The sequence below is a fragment of the Bos taurus genome, chromosome 5 (genome assembly GCF_002263795.3).
Source record: "Bos taurus isolate L1 Dominette 01449 registration number 42190680 breed Hereford chromosome 5, ARS-UCD2.0, whole genome shotgun sequence".
Lineage (NCBI taxonomy): Eukaryota > Metazoa > Chordata > Mammalia > Artiodactyla > Bovidae > Bos > Bos taurus.
In genome coordinates, this window is record NC_037332.1 from 29,059,910 (window position 1) to 29,080,974 (window position 21,065).

General features: G+C 38.1%; 1 protein-coding gene and 1 pseudogene across 1 annotated transcript in view; both read right to left on the reverse strand.

The window, feature by feature from the left end:
* TMPRSS12 (transmembrane serine protease 12) overlaps positions 1 to 21,065 on the reverse strand; it is a 36,325-nt gene that overhangs the window by 11,034 nt on the left and 4,226 nt on the right. Inside the window, exon 4 of the mRNA XM_059887246.1 lies at positions 4,585 to 4,853. Coding sequence (XP_059743229.1) covers positions 4,585 to 4,853 — 269 coding nt within the window. The remainder of the gene's footprint in view (positions 1 to 4,584; positions 4,854 to 21,065) is intronic.
* LOC132345263 (large ribosomal subunit protein uL22-like) lies at positions 3,322 to 4,577 on the reverse strand (annotated as a pseudogene).

Consider the following 21,065-nt stretch of genomic DNA (forward strand, 5'->3'; position numbering starts at 1 on the left):
ATTTTTAAAGAAGCTTTATTTATGTTTAATTTACATAACAATTCTCAGACTGTAAGAAAGCAGTTCAATGATTTTTGGTAAATTTATACCAGGCTCACATCCAGTTTTAGGATACTTCCACTCCAGTGAGTCCTCTCCATGCCCAGTTGCAGTCAGTTCTCACCTCCAGCCTCACACTCAGAAAATGACTGATAGAATTTCTGTCACTGTAGGTTTGCCTTTTCTAGGAATTTTGTATAAATAAATCAGTTGATCATAAACATAAGTTGGGTTGTTTGGGGGTTTTTTTGGACTCTGTATTGTGTTCCATTGATCTCTGCTATGTTTAACCAACCAGCACTGCAGAAATACAAAGGATCATAAGAGACTACTACAAGCAAATATACACCAATAAAATGGATACCTTAGAAGACATGGGCAAATTCTTAGAAAGGTACAATCTCTCAAGACTCAACCAAAAAGAAACCAAATTTGAATTAACAGTACTGAAAGTGAATCAGTAATTTAAAAACTCCCAACAAACAAACAAATATCCAGGACCAGATGGCTTCACAGTTGAATTCTACAGATATCACAAAAAAGAGAAAATTATAGGGCAGTATCACTAATGAACATAAATGCAAAAATCCTTAACAAAATACTAGCAAACAGAATCCAACAATGCATTAGGAGGATCATATATCATGACCAAGTGGGATTCAGCCCAGGGATGCAAGGATTTTCCAAGGTCTATAAATCAATCAGTTTGATACATTGTATTAACAAATTGAAAAATAAAAACAATATGACCATCTCAATAGATACAGAAGAATTTTTATAAAATTCAACATCAGTTTACAAGAAGAGCTCTCCAGAAAGTGGGCATAGAGGGAACATACTTCAACATAATAAACGCTATAACTAACATCATACTCAATGGTGAAAAGGTCAAAGCATTCCTTCTAAGATGAGGAACAAGACAAGGATGCCCACTCTTGCCACTTTTATTCAACATAGTTTTGGAAGTCCTAGTCACAGTAGTTGAAGAGGAAAAAGAAAGAAAAGGAATCCAAATTGGAAAGGAAGAAGTAAAACTGTCATTATCTGCAGATGACATGATACTATACATAGAAAATTCTAAACATGCTACCAGAAAATAAATCAATACCATACTGTCTTAATGGCTGTAGTTTTTACTATAGGTAAATTTAAATTAGGTAGAGTAACTTAGTTTTGTTGTTCTTCAAAAAAACTTTTTGACTATTCAAAAAATATCAAGAAATCAAGGTTCTTTGCCTTTCCAAATACATTTTAGGATCAACTTGTCAAATTGTATAAAAAACTTTGCTGGGATTTTGATAGGGATTGCATTGAATATATGGGTCAGTCTGAGGATAATAGCCATATTAACAATATTGAGTCTTTGAATCCATGAATGTAGTATGTCTTTCAATTTATTAGGTCTTCTTTAATTTCCCTGTGTAACATTTTGTAGTTTTAAGCGTACATGTTTTGCACATTTTTAGTTTTTTTAAAATCTTAATTGGGATTCGTTGAGCTTCTTTATTTTAAATTAAAGTTTTGTGTTGTTTTTCTTTTTCCATGAAATTCAGGTAGTTTGGGGCCATTATTTTCTTCAGCTATTTTTTTGTCCCCATTTTTTCTCTCTTTCCTTTCCAGAAATCCCACCATATGTATGCTGGTATACTTGATGTTGTGCCACAGGCCTCTCTGAGTGTGTTTATTTTTCTTCAAGAATTTTTTCTGTTTTCTCCAGATTATATTATTTCTGTTCTGTAGTTTAAGTTTACAGATGCTTTCTTGTGCCATATCAAATCTCTAGAATTTCCATTCGGTCCTTTTTTAAATTGTTTATTTCTCCACAGGCATTCCCTATTTGTTAAGTCATTGTCATCACGGTTTTAATTCTTTGAACAATAATTTGTTTAATTTGTCAAACATATTTAAAGAGCTGCTTTGAAGTCTTTGCTGTATTCAACATCTAAACCTGTCCAGAGTCAGTTTCTATTGACTACTTTTTTCCCCTGAATATAGGTCACATTTCTGTGGGTTTGTTTGTTTGTTTTTCTTAGTTTTTTGGATGTCTTACAGTATTTCTGTTGAAAATTGTGCATTTTCAGATTAATGTACTGTAACAACTCTGGGTTTTGATTCTCTTCTCAACAATGTTGTTGTGTTTTCTTAAAAATAACTTGCTTGGACTTAAACTGTAGAATCTGTGTGTCCCACACTGTGTGACTGTTGATGTCTCTGCTCAGTCTTTTAATTCTGATTTTTACCTTTTAACCTGCCTTCACAGGGCTTATCCATGTGTGTGTATAGTTTACTAATCAGTTAATGATTTGGGCTTTCATCCTCTGCTGATGAATCTATGTATGGTTTGGGGAGCATGTTCAGAGTTCAGTCAGATTTCAAGTCTGCCTTGGTTTTCATTTTATGCTAAGCTCTCTCAGGTTTTTTTCCCCGCACGTGTATACATGTGTGTTTCCCAGTAAACCAAGGATGTTTGGAGAGCTTATCTAGCCATTCTGTAGCTGTCTAATTTTGAGGTTCTTCTTGTCAAATTTCTGAACTTTTCCACTCCTGGCTGCATCTAGGATCACAATCCCAGACCAGCAGAGCTGTGTGTTCCCCCATTCATCTCTTGCTGAGTCCAATACTTGTTTAAAATTTATTTAAAAAATTTTTTATTTAGTTTTTTGAATCAATTACTTTTATTGACAGTGCTGCTGGCCTGGATTATCAACTACTACTCCAAATCAAGTCCATATCCTCTGGTAGCAAGATCCTTTTTCCTCATGATCCTCTTGATCCTCTTGATCTTGGTAAAGCTATTATACTGACTGATCTGAAGGGGAGTTAGGAGCAGCCACAGCAAGAAAACTACAAGTTCCTCTTTTTACCCAAATTTCTAGATGCTTATAATAAACAAATACTCTTCAATTTATTGTGCGTTTTTATTTCCAGGGCTCTGAAATGGTTGCTTTTGACAGTTTTTGAGTTTTTTTTCCAATTTATGCTTATGTTGGGGGATGAGGATTTTCCAACCTCCTTATTCCATCATATTCCCATCTCTCTTATTTCTAAATTAATTGTAATCAGAGTATATAGTCTGTACATTACCTGTCCTTCAAACTTGGAGATTTTCTTTATGGCCTAGTTAGCGGTCAGTTTTTATAAAGGTTCTACCTGTACTTGAAAAGATGAAAGTGTCTGATTTTGGGGTGCAGAATTTTCTGATTTGGCTATTAAATCAAGCTTGCTAATTCAAACATTATAATTTTATTATTATTATTTTTTTACAACCAACACTTTTATTTGCATTTATTTTTTGCAGCATTTATTCCGGGGCCATAAGTTTTTGTTTCTTCAGTTTCTTCTGGGATATCTTTTTCCTTCTGTGCAACCTCCTCTTCTGGCTTAGGAACAATCTGTTCTTTTTCAGTAAGGATCATCTCAATATGACAGGGAGAGCTCATGTAGGGGTTGATCCAACCGTGAGCTCTGTAAGTCCTGCGCCGCATCTTGGGGGCTTTGTTCACCTGGATGTGCTCAGTGCCCAGAGAAGCTACATCCAAGCCCTTAAGTTCAGCATGACTCTCTGCATTGTTGAGCATGGGCAGTAAAATCTCAGCACTCTTTTTGGGCCGCCGACCCTGCGTCCAGCCCCAGTTTGGCCTGTGCACACCCACCAGCTCCACCGCTGTAACGACAGAATGGCACACATTGCTTCTTTAAAGTGACATCCTGCAGATACTTGGTGGCTTTGCGGATATGCATACCCATTACGGCCTGGGCAGTTCCACGAGTGTTCTTAAAGTGAACACGAAGATTTGAACCTCCTGATTTGCATGATTTTGTGGGGTTGTCTGGGTCGAGTGAATAGCCCACCATTTTTAGAGGTCACTCAGGCCACTTACTGGAAAAGCAAACATTATAAATCTTTACTAATTTTTCATCTGCATAATATGCCAATAATAAAAGAGTTGTGTGAAAATTCCCTACTATCATAGGGAAGTTATAATGTTTGTCGTACAATTCTATTTTTCTTTAATATTGTCTGCAGAGACTGTTTTCTATTTTTTTTAATTCCTTCCATTAGTTCAGATAGTCAATTTTTTGTGCACCTTTGTGTACTGTAGAAAATACATAGCAATCAACTTGTTTGATACTAAACAGTACACTAAATAAAAAGGATACTAAATTTGATTCCTTATAGCCAGAGGCTTATCATTTAAGATAAGCAGATCTGCCACAGAACTTGCTTTATCACCTAGGAGTCTCAGAAACTATAGAAACACTTGGAGCCATCATTCTCTCTGAGATAGTCTAAAAGTTTAAGTGTCTTGGCATGTAGGCACGTATAACAAAAGAAGTCTCTATTTCTGCTTTGGAAGATAAATTTCTCTCTCCCACAAGGAAGAAAAAAACATAGAAAATTAAAACACATTTTCTTTTCACTGGTTTATAAAGACCTACTGTTTAAACTCATGATATAAGGAGATATAAAAACATACATAAAAGAATTCACCCTCTGCCGATTATCAGGAAAACCTGTATCAGCAAAACTCAGATTATAATTACCTTCTTCTTTTGTTCTTCCCCAGCCACTTATAAAACATGTTGTGTTTTTGTTTAGTCTTTGGAAAACACCAAAAGGTAGACAAATAGGCTGAATGTAATTATTATAACGCACTGCTTTTTTTAAGTGAAAAAGTGCAATATCATTATCATAAGATTCCACGTTGAAGTCTGGATGGATAATGATTGCATTAACTTTGATCTTCTTGCTGTATGGCTCACTCCCTTTTATATTATTAGTTCCAATCACAGCTCTCCATATTACAGGATTTCTGAAAGAAAGTAAATGCTTTTGTTATAAACATGGTTATTTAAGTAAATATTCTTTTTCTCCCACTAGTTTTTGTTTTTCTCATGTTAGATTAATAACAAAAAAAAAATTAATCCTACTTTCATCTGACAAAGTCGTATCAAGGAAAAACCTAACTACTGTGATGTAGTTTTGAAAGGAGAAAAAGATCGGTGGGACAGAAAGTCTCAAACGGATTCAAGTACCTGAGAAGAACTCCTTATTGCCAAACTCAGACTTAAATTGAAGAAAGTAGGGAAAATGACTAGACCATTCAGGTATGACCTAAATCAAATCCCTTATGATTATACAGTGGAAGTGAGAAATAGATTTAAGGGCCTAGATCTGATAGATAAAGTGCCTTATGAACTATGGAATGAGGTTCGTGACATCGTACAGGAGACAGGGATCAAGACCATTCCCACAGAAAAGAAATGTAAAAAAGCAAAATGGCTCTCTGGGGAGGCCTTACAAATAGCTGTGAAAAGAAGAGAAGCGAAAAGGAAAGATATAAACATCTGAATGCAGAGTTCCAAAGAATAGCAAGAAGAGATAAGAAAGCCTTCTTCAGCGATCAATGCAAAGAAATAGAGGAAAACAACAGAATGGGAAAGACTAGGGATCTCTTCAAGAAAATCAGAGATACCAAAGGAACATTTCATGCAAAGATGGGCTCAATAAAGGACAGAAATGGTATGGACCTAACAGAAGCAGAAGATATTAAGAAGAGATGGCAAGAATACACAGAAGAACTGTACAAAAAAGATCTTCACGACCCAGATAATCACGATGGTGTGATCACTCACCTAGAGCCAGACATCCTGGAATGTGAAGTCAAGTGGGCCTTAGAAAGCATCACTATGATGGTACTGGCACAAAGAAATATAGATCAATGGAACAAAATAGAAAGCCCAGAGATAAATCCACGCACATATGGGCACCTTATCTTTGACAAAGGAGGCAAGAATATACAGTGGATTAAAGGCAATCTCTTTAACAAGTGGTGCTGGGAAATCTGGTCAAACACTTGTAAAAGAATGAAACTAGAACACTTTCTAACACCATACACAAAAATAAACTCAAAATGGATTAAAGATCTAAACGTAAGACCAGAAACTATAAAAATCCTAGAGGAGAACATAGGCAAAACACTCTCTGACATACATCACAGCAGGATCCTCTATGACCCACCTCCCAGAATATTGGACATAAAAGCAAAAATAAACAAATGGGACCTAATTAACCTTAAAAGCTTCTGCACATCAAAGGAAACTATTAGCAAGGTGAAAAGACAGCCTTCAGAATGGGAGAAAATAATAGCAAATGAAGCAACTGACAAACAACTAATCTCAAAAATATACAAGCAACTCCTACAGCTCAACTCCAGAAAAATAAATGACCCAATCAAAAAATGGGCCAAAGAACTAAACAGACATTTCTCCAAAGAAGACATACAGATGGCTAACAAACACATGAAAAGATGCTCAACATCACTCATTATCAGAGAAATGCAAATCAAAACCACTATGAGGTACCATTTCACGCCAGTCAGAATGGCTGTGATCCAAAAGTCTACAAATAATAAATGCTGGAGAGGGTGTGGAGAAAAGGGAACCCTCTTACACTGTTGGTGGGAATGCAAACTAGTACAGCCACTATGGAGAACAGTGTGGAGATTCCTTAAAAAACTGGAAATAGAACTGCCTTATGATCCAGCAATCCCACTGCTGGGCATACACACTGAGGAAACCAGAAGGGAAAGAGACACGTGTACCCCAATGTTTATCACAGCACTGTTTATAATGGCCAGGACATGGAAGCAACCTAGATGTCCATCAGCAGATGAATGGATAAGAAAGCTGTGGTACATATACACAATGGAGTATTACTCAGCCATTAAAAAGAAAACATTTGCATCAGTTCTCATGAGGTGGATGAAACTGGAGCCTATTATACAGAGTGAAGTAAGCCAAAAAGAAAAACACCAATACATTATAATAACACATATATATGGAATTTAGAAAGATGGTAACAATAACCCTGTGTACAAGACAGCAAAAGAGACACTGATGTATAGAACAGTCTTATGGACTCTGTGGGAGAGGGAGAGGGTGGGAAGATTTGGGAGAATGGCATTGAAACATATAAAATATCATGTATGAAACGAGATGCCAGTCCAGGTTTGACGCACGATACTGGATGGTTGGGGCTAGAGCACTGGGACGACCCAAGGGATGGTATGGGGAGGGAGGAGGGAGGAGGGAGGAGGGTTCAGGATGGGGAACACATGTATACCTGTGGCAGATTCATTTTGATATTTGGCAAAACTAATACAATTATGTAAAGTTTAAAAATAAAATAAAATTAAAAAAAAAGAAGAAGAAAGCATCACTATGAACAAAGCTAGTGGAGGTGATGGAATTCCAGTTGAGCTATTTCAAATCCTGAAAGATGATGCTGTGAAAGTGCTGCACTCAATATGCCAGCAAATTTGGAAAACTCAGCAGTGGCCACAGGACTGGAAAAGGTCAGTTTTCATTCCAATCCCAAAGAAAGGCAATGCCAAAGAATGCTCAAACTACCGCACAATTGCACTCATCTCACACACTAGTAAAGTAATGCTCAAAATTCTCCAAGCCAGGCTTCAGCAATACGTGAACCGTGAACTTCTGATGTTCAAGCTGGTTTTAGAAAAGGCAGAGGAACCAGAGATCAAATTGCCAACATTCTCTGGATCATAGAAAAAGCAAGAGAGTTCCAGAAAAACATCTATTTCTGCTTTATTGACTATGCCAAAGCCTTTGACTGTGTGGATCACAATAAACTGTGGAAAATTCTTCGAGATGGGAATACCAGACCACCTGATCTGCCTCTTGAGAAATTTGTATGCAGGTCAGGAAGCAACAGTTAGAACTGGACATGGAACAACAGACTGGTTCCAAATAGGAAAAGGAGTACATCAAGGCTGTATATTGTCACCCTGTTTATTTAACTTATATGCAGAGTACATCATGAGAAATGCTGGGCTGGAAGAAGCACAAGCTGGAATCAATATTGCTGGGAGAAATATCAATAACCTCAGATATGCAGATGACACCACCCTTATGGCAGAAAGTGAAGAGGAACTAAAAATCCTCTTGATGAAGGTGAAAGAGGAGAGTGGAAAAGTTGGCTTAAAGTTCAACATTCAGAAAACGATGATCATGGTATCCAGTCCCACCATTTCATGGGAATTAGATGGGGAAACAGTGGTAACAGTGTCAGACTTTATTTTTGGGGGCTCCAAAATCACTACAGATGGTGACTGCAGCCATGAAATTAAAAGACACTTACTCCTTGGAAAGAAAGTTATGACCAACCTAGATAGCATATTCAAAAGCAGAGACATTACTTTGCCAACAAAGGTTCATCTAGTCAAGGCTATGGTTTTTCCTGTGGTCATGTATGGATGTGAGAGTTGGACTGTGAAGAAGGCTGAGCGCCGAAGAATTGATGCTTTGAACTGTGGTGTTGGAGAAGACTCTTGAGAGTCCCTTGGACTGCAAGGAGATCCAACCAGTCCATTCTAAAGGAGATCAGCCCTGGGATTTCTTTGGAAGGAATGATGCTGAAGCTGAAACTCCAGTACTTTGGCCACCTCATGCTAAGAGTTGATTCATTGGAAAAGACCCTGATGCTGGGAGGGATTTGGGGCAGGAGGAGAAGGGGATGACAGAGGATGAGATGGCTGGATGGCATCACTGAGTCGATGGACGTGAGTCTGGGTGAACTCCGGGAGTTGGTGATGGACAGGGAGGCCTGGCGTGCTGCGTGCGATTCATGGGGTCGCAAAGAGTCGGACACGACTGAGCTACTGATCTGATCTGAGCAGTTCTTATCAATGGACAAATGGATGAATTATTCAATAAATGGTATTGGAACTAACAAGTTTGAAAAGTGAAATAAATTAAATCTCTGAAAAATATTAAACAGTAAAATAAACTCCAAATGGATTAAATATTTAAATACACAGATCTTTTAAATAAAGACTTATCTTTCAGAGACACATAAAGTGGTATGTCTGAGATTACTTTCAAAATAATTGGAGGGGGAGTTGGCAAGAATAAAGATGAAATAAGATCAGGCATGAGCTGATGAACCGAAGCTTCGTAATATGTATTGGGAATTCACTAAACTGTTTACTTTTTAACATTTTTGAAATCCTTGAATAAAATATTTGGATATTAAATTAGGATGAGAGGTTTAAAACTTAAACTGGAAAGAAAATATAGATGAATATATAACTTTGATGTTGGGAATGACTTATATATTCCTCTGGACTGTATCTTTGTGAGAAAGGACTTTATAAAGCAAGACACTAAATGTAAAAGAAGCAACTAATGGATCTCAAATACCGCACAATTGCACTCATCTCACATGCTAGTAAACTAATGCACAAAATTCTCCAAGCCAGGCTTCAGCAATACGTGAACCGTGAACTTCTGATGTTCAAGCTGGTTTTAGAAAAGGCAGAGGAACCAGAGATCAAATTGCCAACATCTGCTGGATCATCAAAAAAGCAAGAGAGTTCCAGAAAAATATCTATTTCTGCTTTATTGACTATGCCAAAGCCTTTGACTGTGTGGATCACAATAAACTGTGGAAAATTCTGAAAGAGATGAGAATACCAGACCACCTGACCTGCCTCTTGAGAAATCCATATGCAAGTCAGAAAGCAACAGTTAGAACTGGACATGGAACAACAGACTGGTTCCAAATAGGAAAAGGAGTACGTCAAGGCTGTATACTGTCACTCTGGTTATTTAACTTATATGCAGAGTGCATCATGAGAAACGCTGGGCTGGAAGAAGCACAAGCTGGAATCAAGATTGCCAGGAGAAATATCAGTAACCTCAAATATGCATATACACCACCCTTATGGCAGAAAGTGAAGAGAACTAAAAAGCCTCTTGGTGAAAGTGAAAGAGGAGAGTGAAAAAGTTGGCTTAAAGCTCAACATTCAGAAAACGAAGATCATGGCATCTGGTCCCATCACTTCTTGGGAAACAGTAGAAATAGTGTCAGACTTTATTTCTTTGGGCTCCAAAATCATTGCAGATGGTGACTGCAGCCATGAAATTAAAAGACACTTACTCCTTGGAAGGAAAGTTATGACCAACCTAGATAGCATATTCAAAAGCAGAGACATTCCTTTGCCAACAAAGGTCCATCTAGTCAAGGCTATGGTTTTTCCAATGGTCATGTATGGATGTAAAAGTTGGACTGTGAAGAAAGCTAAGTGCTGAAGAATTGATGCTTTTGAACTGTGGTGTTGGAGAAGACTCTAGAGAGTCCCTTGGACTGCAAGGAGATCCAACCAGTCCATTCTAAAGGAGATCAGCCCTGAGTGTTCTTTGGAAGGAATGATACTAAAGCTGAAATTCCAATACTTTGGCCACCTCATGTAAAGAGTTGACTCATTGGAAATGACTCTGATGCTGGGAGGGATTTGGGGCAGGAGGAGAAGGGGACAACAGAGGATGAGATGGCTGGATGGCATCACCGACTTGATGGACATGAGTTTGAGTGAACTCCGGGAGTTGGTGTTGGACTGGGAGGCCTGGCGTTCTGCGATTCATGGGGTCACAAAGAGTTGGACATGGCTGAGCAACTGAACTGAATGGATCTTGACAGTCTTTTAAAAAAAAGCAAGCAGAAATCAAACTAAACCAAAAAATCTTTTATAGGTCAAAAATTAACAATTAAAGCCCCAAGTGGTTAATAGTTACTGCATTTGAATTTGGTTTGGAGGAACTATTTACTTTATACCCTGTTGTTTACAAATGCTAAAGCTCTTCTCATCCTTCAAATTGGCAAACTGTGTGTATGCATATTTGATGATTATGCTCAGTACAGACAAGAGTCAGAGGAACAAAGTTACTCTCATTCATTGGGGAAAATACAAATAGATGGGTACTTTGGCAGCATGTACCAGTAACCTATAAAAACTATGTTGTATTTGACACTGCAATTCAGCTTTCTAGAATTTATTCCAAGGAAGTAGAAGATATTTAGCTATCTTAAAAGTGGACTAGGTAACCTCTAAAAACTTTGTAAAAATATTTTAAAGTCCTAGTTCTATTGTGTTTAAAAGGAAATTATAGCTTAAATGCTTTAAGCTACTTTTAAATACCTGTATACATGTTAGGAAGCAACAGTTAGAACTGGACATAGAACAACAGACTGGTTCCAAATAGGAAAAGGAGTACGTCAAGGCTGTATATTGTCATCCTGCTTATTTGACTTATATGCAGAGTACATCATGAAAAACGCTGGGCTGGAGGAAGCACCAGCTGGAATCAAGATTGCTGGGAGAAAAATCAATAACCTCAGATATGCAGATGACACTACCCTTATGGCAGAAAGTGAAGAAGAACTAAAGAGCCTCTTGATGAAAGTGAAAGAGGAGAGTGAAAATGTTGGCTTAAAGCTCAACATTCAGAAAACGAAGATCATGGCATCTGGCCCCATCACTTCATAGGAAATAGATGGGTAAACAGTGGAAACAGTGGCTGACTTTATTTTTCTGGACTCCAAAATCACTACAGATGGTGATTGCAGCCATGAAATTAAAAGACGCTTGCTCCTTGGAAGGAAAGTTATGACTAACCTAGACAGCATATTAAAAAGCAAAGACATTACTTTGCCAACAAAGGTCCATCTAGTGAAGGCTATGGTTTTTCCAGTAGTCATGCATGGACGTGAGAGTTGGACTATAAAGAAAGCTGAATGTCAAAGAATTGATGCTTTTGAACTATGGTGTTGGAGAAGACTCTTGAGAGTCCCTTGGACTGCAAGGAGATCCAACCAGTGCATCCTAAAGGAGATTAGTCCTGGGTGTTCATTGGAAGGACTGACGCTAAAGCTGAAACTCCAATACTTTGGCCACCTGATGTGGAGAGCTGACTCATTTGAAAAGACCCTGTTGCTGGGAAACAGTGAGGGCTGGAGGAGAAGGGGACAACAGAGGATGAGATGGTTGGATGGCATCACCGACACAATGGACATGGGTTTGGGTGGACTCTGGGAGTTGGTGATGGACAGGGAGGCCTGGCGTGCTGCGGTTCATGGGGTTGCAAAGTCGGACACGACTGAGCGACTGAACTGAACTTTTAAATAATGTTTCTTTTCTTTCTTGAATTAAATTATCTTTAAAGATAAAGATAAAATTAATTTATCTTTCTTGAATTAAAATTTTTTCAGTTTTATTGAGAAATAATTGACATACATCATTGTATAAGATTAAGGTGTACTGCACATTGATCTACATATATTGTAAACTGATTACCACAAAAGGTTTAAGTAACATCCATTATCTCATTTATATGCAATAAAAAGGAAAAAAAAAAATTCTCCTTGTGATGAAAACTCTTAGGACATACTCTCTTAACAATTTTCCTGTATATCATACAGCAGTCTTAACTATACTCATCATGTTGTACGTTATATTCCTAGTTCTTATTTATCTAATGATGGAAGTTTGTACCTTTGACTACTTCTCCTCCAATATCCCTTCTCCCCACAGCCTGCCTCTGGAAACAAGCCACAAATCTCATCTCTTTTTCTCTGAATTTGGTGGGGATTTTTTATTTTTTTGGATTCTACTTATAACAGAGAACATGCAGTATGAATTTGTCTGTCAGACTTATTTGACTTAGCATGATGCCTTCAAGATCCGTCCACAGTGTCACAAATGATAGGATTTCCTCATTATTTATGGCTAAATTATACACACACACACACACATCACATTTCTTTACTTTTTTATCCATTCATCCATTACTTGTCACTTAGAAGCTGTTATAAATAATTCTGCTATGAACATGGGGTGCAGGTATCTTTTCGAGTTAATGTTTCATCCCTTTTGGATATAGTCCCAGAGATAGAATTGCTGGATCATGTTATAGTACTATTTTTAATTTTTTGAGAACCCTCCATACTGTTTTTCCATAGTAGATATACCAATTTATATACTCCTATAAGCAGTTCACAAGTGTTCCTTTTCCTCCATATCCACACCAGCATTTGTTAGCTGTCTTTTTTGATGATGGTCATTGTAAGGTAATATTTCATTGTGGTTTTAATTTACATTTCCCTAATGACTAGTGAGTTGAGCATCTTTCTGGGTACCTGTTGACCATTTATCTTCTCTGGAAAAATATCTACTCAGATTCTATACCCATTTAAAAAATCTTATGATCCTTTGTATTTCTGTGGTATAAGTTATACTATGTCCTTTTGCATTTATAAGTTTGTTGATTTGGGTCCTCCCTCTTTTTTCCTTGGTAAATAAGTGTTTATCCATTTTGTTTATCTTTTCAAAGAACCAACTCTTAGTTTGGTTAATGTTTTATATATTTTTGGTATCTATTTAACACTGTGCTAATCTTTATTATTTCCTTCCTTCTAATTTTAGGTTCAGTTTCTTCTTTTTCTAGTTCCTTCAGGTACAGAGGTGGGTTCTTTATTTGGTATTATCTTGCTTCTTAATATATACATTTATTGCCATGAACTTCTCTCTTAGAACTGCTTTTGCTGCTTAAGTTGTGTTTCCATTTTTGTCTCAAAATCCTTTTTAAATTTCTCTTTTAGTTTCTTCTTTGATCCATTGGTTTCCTAGGAGAGTATTGTTTAATTTCCATGTATTCATGCATTTTCCAATTTTCCTCTTTTTATTGATTTCTACTTTCATGCTATTGTGTTCAGAGAAGATCCTTGGTATGATTTCGGTCTCCTTGAATTTGCTGACTTGTTTTGTGGCCTAACATATGGTCTGTCATAGAAAATGTTCCATGTGTACTTGAGAAGAATGTATAGTCTGCTGCTGTTGGCTAGAAGGTTGTCTATGTCTGTTAAGTCCTTCTTGATCTATAGCATTGTTTAAATCTGCTGTTGCCTTATTGATTCTCTCTCTAGATGATCTGTCAATTGTTAAGATCCCCAACTAAAGTCCCCAACTATTACTGAATTGCTATTTATTTCTCCTTTTAACTCTGTTAGTTCTTGCTTTATATATTTAGACGCTCCAGTGTTGGATGCATAAATACTTACTGTTATTATATCTTCTTGATGGCTTGACCCCTTTATTATTGTTGTTCAGTCACTAAGTTGTGTCTGACTCTTTGATGGCCTACAGCACAACAGGCTTCCCTGTCCTTCATCATCTTCTGGAGTTTGCAGATTCATGTGCATTGAGTGGGTGATGCTATCTAACCATCTCATCTTCTCCTACCCTCTTCTCCTTTTCCCTTCAATCTTTCCCAGCATCAGGGTCTTTTCCATTGTATGCTGATCTTTTCTTGTCTCTTTTACCATGTTATGCTTAAAGTCTATTTTGTCTAATATAAATACCCTTGCTTTTTTAGGAGGTTACCAATTTCTTGAAATATCTTTTTCCATCCCTTCTCTCTCAGTCTATATGTGCCTTAAAAATTTTTTTTTTTAATTTATCTATTTGGCTGCTTCTAACTGTTGCTTCTGGACCTGCATACAGGTTTCTCAGGAGGCAGGTAAGGTGGTCTGGTGCAGCAATGAAGATTGCTGCACATGGAATCTTCGTTGCTGCACATGGGACCTTCATAGTCTCATGTGGGAACTTTCACTGTGATGTGTGTGCTGTCTGGTTGTGGCATGCAGGCTCAGTTGCTCCATGGCATATGAGATCTTAGTTCCCTGGAACTGAACTGCACCCCCTGCATTGCAAGACAAACTTGTAACTGCTGAACCACCGGGGAAGTCCCCTATGTGTGCCTTTAAAACTAAAGTGAGTCCCTTGTAGACAGAAAATTGTTGGATAAAGACTTCCTGAACAAACAAAAGCTGAAGGAGTTCATTACTACTACATTAACCTTACAAAAGAATTCTAGAAAAACATCTTTTGCTTCATTGACTATGTTAAAGCCTTTGTGTGGATCACAACAAACTGTGGAAAATTCTTAAAGGGATGGGAATACCAGACCACCTTACCTGCCTCCTGAGAAACCTGTATGCAGGTCCAGAAGCAACAGTTAGAACTGGACATGGAACAATGGACTGGTTCAAAGTTGGGAAAAGAGTACGTCAAGGCTGTATATTGTCACTCTGCTTATTTAACATATATGCAGAGTACATCATGTGAAATGCTGGGCTGGATGATTCACAAGCTGGAATCAAGATTTCTGGGGGAAATATCAATAACCTCAGATATGTAGATGATAACCACCCTAATGGCAGAAAGTGAAGAGAAACTAAAGAGCCTCTTGATGAGGGTGAAAGAGGAGAGTGAAAAAGCTGGCTTAAAACTCAACATTCAGAAAACTAAGATCATGGCATCTGGTTCCATCACTTCATGGCAAATAGATGGGGAAACAATGGAAACAGTGACAGACTTTATTTTCCTGGGCTCCAGAATCACTGTGGATGGTGACTGCAGCCATGAAATTAAAAGACATTTGCTCCATGGAAGAAAAGCTATGACAAACCTAGACAGTGTATTAAAAAGCAGAGACATTACTTTTCTGACAAAGGTCTATGTAGTCAAAGCTGTGGTTTTTCCAGTATCATGTATGGATGTGAGAGCTGGGCCATAAAGAAGACTGAGTGCCAAAGAACTGATGCTTTTGAAATATGGTGTTGGAGAAGACTCTTGAGTCCCTTGGACTGCAAGGAGATCAAGTTAGTCAATCCTAAATGAAATCAACCCTGAATATTCATTGGAAGGACTGATGCTGAAGCTAAAGTGCCAATCCTTTGGCCACCCGATGTGAACAGCTGACTTACTGGAAGAGACCCTCTGCTGGGAAAGAAATGGAAACCCACTCCAGTATTCTTGCCTGGAGAATTTCATGGAAAGAGGAGCCTGGCAGGCTACAGTCCATGGGATCGCGAAGAGTCAGGCATGACTGAGTGACTAACACACTTACTGATACTAGGAAAGATTGAAGGCAGGAGGAGAAGGAGGTAACAGAGGACAAAATGGTTGGATGCCATCACTGACTCAATGGACATGAATTTGAGCAAACTCTGAAAGATGGTGAAGGACTTGGAAGACTGGCGTGCTACAGTCCATTGGGTCACAGGGTCAGACACAATTGATCGACTGAACAACAACCTTACAAGAAGTGCTAAAGGAGGTTCTTTGAGTGAAAGTAAAAGGACACTAATTAACATCATAAAGACATTAAAAGGTAGTGCAAAACTCATTGGTAATGGTAAACATACAGTCAAACTTACATTCGGTAATTTGGTAATAGTGGCATATAATTTACTTACAATTTTAGTTTAAAAGTTAAATTAATGTAGTAAAAATAATCATAACTATAATCATCCATTAGTTACATAAAAATACATAAATCATTACAACAGTATCCTAAAATGTGAGGTGGAGGAAAAGCTAAAGTGTAAAGTTTAGGAATTCTATTGAAGTTGTAACAGCTTAAAATATGATGTTATAATTTTAAGGTAGTTTGTGTAAACTTCTTGATAATCTCAAGGGAAAAACCTGTAGCAATTACACAAAAGGACACAATAAAGAAGTCAAAGCAACATTAGCATGTGTAAAACAGATAGTGGGAAGTTGGTGTATAACACAGGGACCCCAACCTTGTGCTCTGTGACAAGAGGGCAGGGACATATGTATACTTATGGCTGATTCACATTGTTGTATGGCAGAAACCAACACAACTTTGTAAAACAATTATTCTCCAATTAAAAATAAATTTAAAAAAAGAAGTCAAGGCTTACTCATACCAAAAGACATCAAAGCACACGCACACACAAAACAGCAGGCTAATAAACAAGGAATAATGGATCTATAAAAAAAACCAGAAAACAATTAAGATGGCAATAGTAAGTCCTTACCTATCAATAATTAGTTTAAATGTAAACAGATTAAATCCTCCATCAAATGACAAAGAATAGCTAAATCAGTTTGTATTACTTACAGTGTGGATCACCACAAACTGGAAAATTCTTAAAGAGACAGGAATACCAGACCACCTTACCTGCCTTCTGAGAAACCAGTATGTAGGTCAAGAAGCAACAGTTAGAACCAGACATGGAACCTGACTGGTTCAAAACTGGGAAAGAAGTACGTCAAGGATGTATATTGTCACCCTGCTTACTTAACTTACACGCAGAGTATATCATGCAAAATGCTGGGCTGGATGAAGCACAAGCTAGAATCAAGATTGCCGGGAGAAATATCAGTAACCTCAGATATGCAGACGACACTATCCTTATGGCAGAAAGTGAAGAACAACTAAAGAGCCTCTTGATGAGGTGAAAGAGAAGAGTGAAAAAGCTGGCTTAAAACTCAACATTCAGAAAACTAAGATCATGGCATCTGATTCCATTACTTCATGGCAAATAGATGGGGAAACAATGGAAACAGTGACAGACTTTATATTCTTGGGCTCCAAAATCATTGCTGATGGTGACTGCAACCATGAAATTAAAAGATGCTTGCTCCTTGGAAGAAAAGCTATGACCAACATAGACCAACCAGCATATTAAAAAGCAGAGACATTACTTTGCCAACAAAGGTCCATCTAGTCAAGGCTATGGTTTTTCCAGGAGTCAGGTATGGATGTGAGAGTTGGACTATAAAGAAAGCTGAGCACCGAAGAATTGATGCTTTTGAACTGTGGTGTTGGAGAAGACTCTTGAGAGTCCCTTGGACTGCAAGGAGATCCAACCAGTCAACCTAAAGGAAATCAGTCCTGAATATTCATGGAAGGACTGATGCTGAAGCTGAAGCTCCAATACTTTGGCTACCTGATGCTAAGAACTGACTCCTTGGAAAAGACCCTGATGCTGGAAAAGATTGAAGGCAGAAGGAGAAGGGGATGACAGGATGAGATGGTTGGATGGCATTACCAACTCAATGAACATGAGTTTAAGCAAGCTCCAGGAGTTGGTGCTGGACAGGGAAGCCTGGAGTGCTGCAGTCCATTGGGGTCACAAAGAGTTGGACATGACTGAGCAACTGAACTGAACTGACTTCAATTTATATTCAGACCATAAGATTAAGAAAGCAAGTTATATACACTGAAAACTACAAAACTTTGCTAAAAGAAATTAAAGATGATGTAAATAAATGGAAAGACATCCCTTGTTCATGTATTGGAAGACTTAATACTGTTAAAAATGACAGTACTACACAGAATGCTCCATAGAGTCAATGCAGCACCTATACCAATACCAATGTTTTTGCAGAAATTAAAAAAAAAAATCCTAAAATTCATAGGGAATATCAAAAGACCCCAAGTAGCCAAAATAAATCTGAAAAAGAAGAATGAAGTTGGAGGATCATACCTCTAGTTTTCAAAACTTAATGAAAAGCTACAGTAATCAAAACAGTGTGGTACTAGCATAAGGGCAGACATATATGGCAATGAAAAGACTAGAGAGCCCAGAAATACACTCTTGCATATGTGGTCAGTTGATTTTCAACAAGAGTACCAAGACTATTCAATAGAGAAAGGAAAGACTTTTCAGCAATGGTGCTGGGAAAATTGGATATCTACATACAAAAGAATGAAATTGGATCCTACTTTATAACATATGCAAAAGTTAAGTCAACACAGATCAAAGACCTAAGTGTAAGAATAAAGCTATATAACTCTTAGAAGAAAACACAGAAGAAAAGCTTCATGATATTGGATTTGGCAATGATTCTCAGATGTGACATCAAACATATAAATAACAAAAGAAAAAAATAAATTGGAGTTGGTCAAAGTTAAAACTTTTGCATAAAAGTACACTATTAAGAGAGTGAAAAGACAAGTCACAGAATTTGAGAAAATGTTTGCAAATCATATATATTTCCGTCAGTCAGTTCAGTCACTCAGTCGTGTCTGACTCTTTGCAACCCCGGGAATCTCAGCACGCCAGGCCTCCCAGTCCAACACCAACTCCCGGAGTTCACTCAAACTCATGTCCATCGAGTCAGTGATGCCATCCAGCCATCTCATCCTCTGTCGTCCCCTTCTCCTCCTGCCCCCAATCCCTCCCAGCATCAGAGTCTTTTCCAATGAGTCAACTCTTCGCATGAGGTGGCCAAAGTATTGGAGTTTCAGCTTCAGCATCAGTCCTTCCAAAGAACACCCAGGACTGATCTCCTTTAAGATGGACTGGTTGGATCTCCTTGCAGTCCAAGGGACTCTCAAGAGTCTTCTCCAACACCACAGTTCAAAAGCATCAATTCTTCAGCGTTCAGCTTTCTTCATAGTCTAACTCTCACATCCATACATGACCACTGGAAAAACCATAGCCTTGACTAGTAAGGGATTAATATTGAAAATAAATAAAGCATTCCTACAGCTCAATATCCACAAAAATCCAAACAGCCCAGTTCAAAAATGGGGAAAGGACTTGAATAAATGGTTCTTCAAAGAAGAATACAGAACTTTTTTGGTGGTTCATGCTTCCAGGTTTGATTGCTAGTCCAAGAACTAAGATCCCACATGCTGCATCAGTTCAGTTCAGTTCAGTTCAGTCACTCAGTCATGTCCGACTCTTTGCAACCCCATGGACTGCAGCACACCAGGCCTCCCTGTCCATCACCAACTCCCGGAGTTTACTCACACTCACGTCCATTGAATTGGTGATGCCATCCAACCATCTCATCCTCTGTCCTCCCCTTCTCCTGCCCTCAATCTTTCCCAGCATCAAGGTCTTTTCCAGTGAGTCAGCTCTTCGAATCAGGTGGCCAAAGTATTGAAGTTTCAGCTTCAACATCAGTCCTTCCAATGAATATTCAGGGCTTATTTCCTTTAGCATGGACTAGTTGGATCTCCTTGCAGTCCAAAGGACTCTCAAGTCTTCTCCAACACCACAGTTCAAAAGCATCAATTCTTCGGCACTCAGCTTTCTTTATAGTCCAACTCTCACATTGATACATGACCATTGGAAAAACCATAGCCTTGACTAGACAGACCTTTGTTGGCAAAGTAATGTCTCTGCTTTTTAATGTGCTCTCTAGGTTGGTCATAACTTTCCTTACAAGGAGTAAGCATCTTTAAATTTCATGGCTGCAGTCACCATCTGCACTGATTTTGGACCCCCCAAAAATAAAATGTCACTGTTTCCACTGTTTCTGCATCTCTTTGCCATGAAGTGATGGGACTGGATGCCATGATCTTTGTTTCCTGAATGTTAAGCTTTAAGCCAACTTTTTCATTCTCCTCTTTCACTTTCATCAAGAGGCTCTTTAGTTCTTCACTTTCTGCCATAAGGGTGGTGTCATCTGCACATCTGAGGTTATTGATATTTTTCCCGGCAGTCTTGATTCCAGCTTGTGCTTCCTCCAGCCCAGCATTTCTCATGATGTACTCTGCATATAAGTTAAATAAGCAGGTTGACAATATCCAGCCTTGACGTACTCCTTTTCCTATTTGGAACCAGTCTGTTGTTCCATGTCCAGTTCTAACTGTTGCTTCCTGACCTGCATACAGAACATGCTGCATGGTGCAGCCAAAGCTAAAGTAAATCAAACTTTAAAAAAAGGAAGAAGAAATACGATGGCCAGAAAGCACATGGAAATGTGCTCACCGTCACTAATCATTAGGGAAATGTGAATGAAAACCACAATGAGATACCACTTCACATTCATTCAGATATTTACCACAGTAACAGTGTAAGGAGTAAGGAACTAAGGATATGGAGACTGATATTCTGAATCTACTTCTAATCAATGGAGAGTAGTATTGGGAGACAAAAAGAAACAAATTTAAGAGATACTGCAGAGAGTCAACTAACTCTCTGGGTAATGGAACTGTTGGTGAAGCTATTATCTAAGAAAATAGAGAAGGGAAAGAATTAGAAGAAAGATTTTAAAATTTCATGTTTAGACTTCTTGAGAATGTGACTCCAATATATATGTATAGGAGGGAGCTGGAAATATGACTCAGCTGGAGAGACTTGGGAGTTACTAGCACATGATGACTCCTAAAACAGGAGTCTCATCTCATTTCCGAGATGAGACATCTCTCAGAAAGAGTTCAGATGATAAGGAAAGAGGATAGAAGGTGGAACTCTTGAAAATACTGTCATTTAAAAGATGACAAGGCTTCCCTGGTGGTCCAGTGGTTAAACCCCACACTTCCAATGCAGAGGGTGTGAGCTGGATCCCTGGTCAGGGAATTAAGATCCTACAAGCCACATGGCGCAGCCAGTA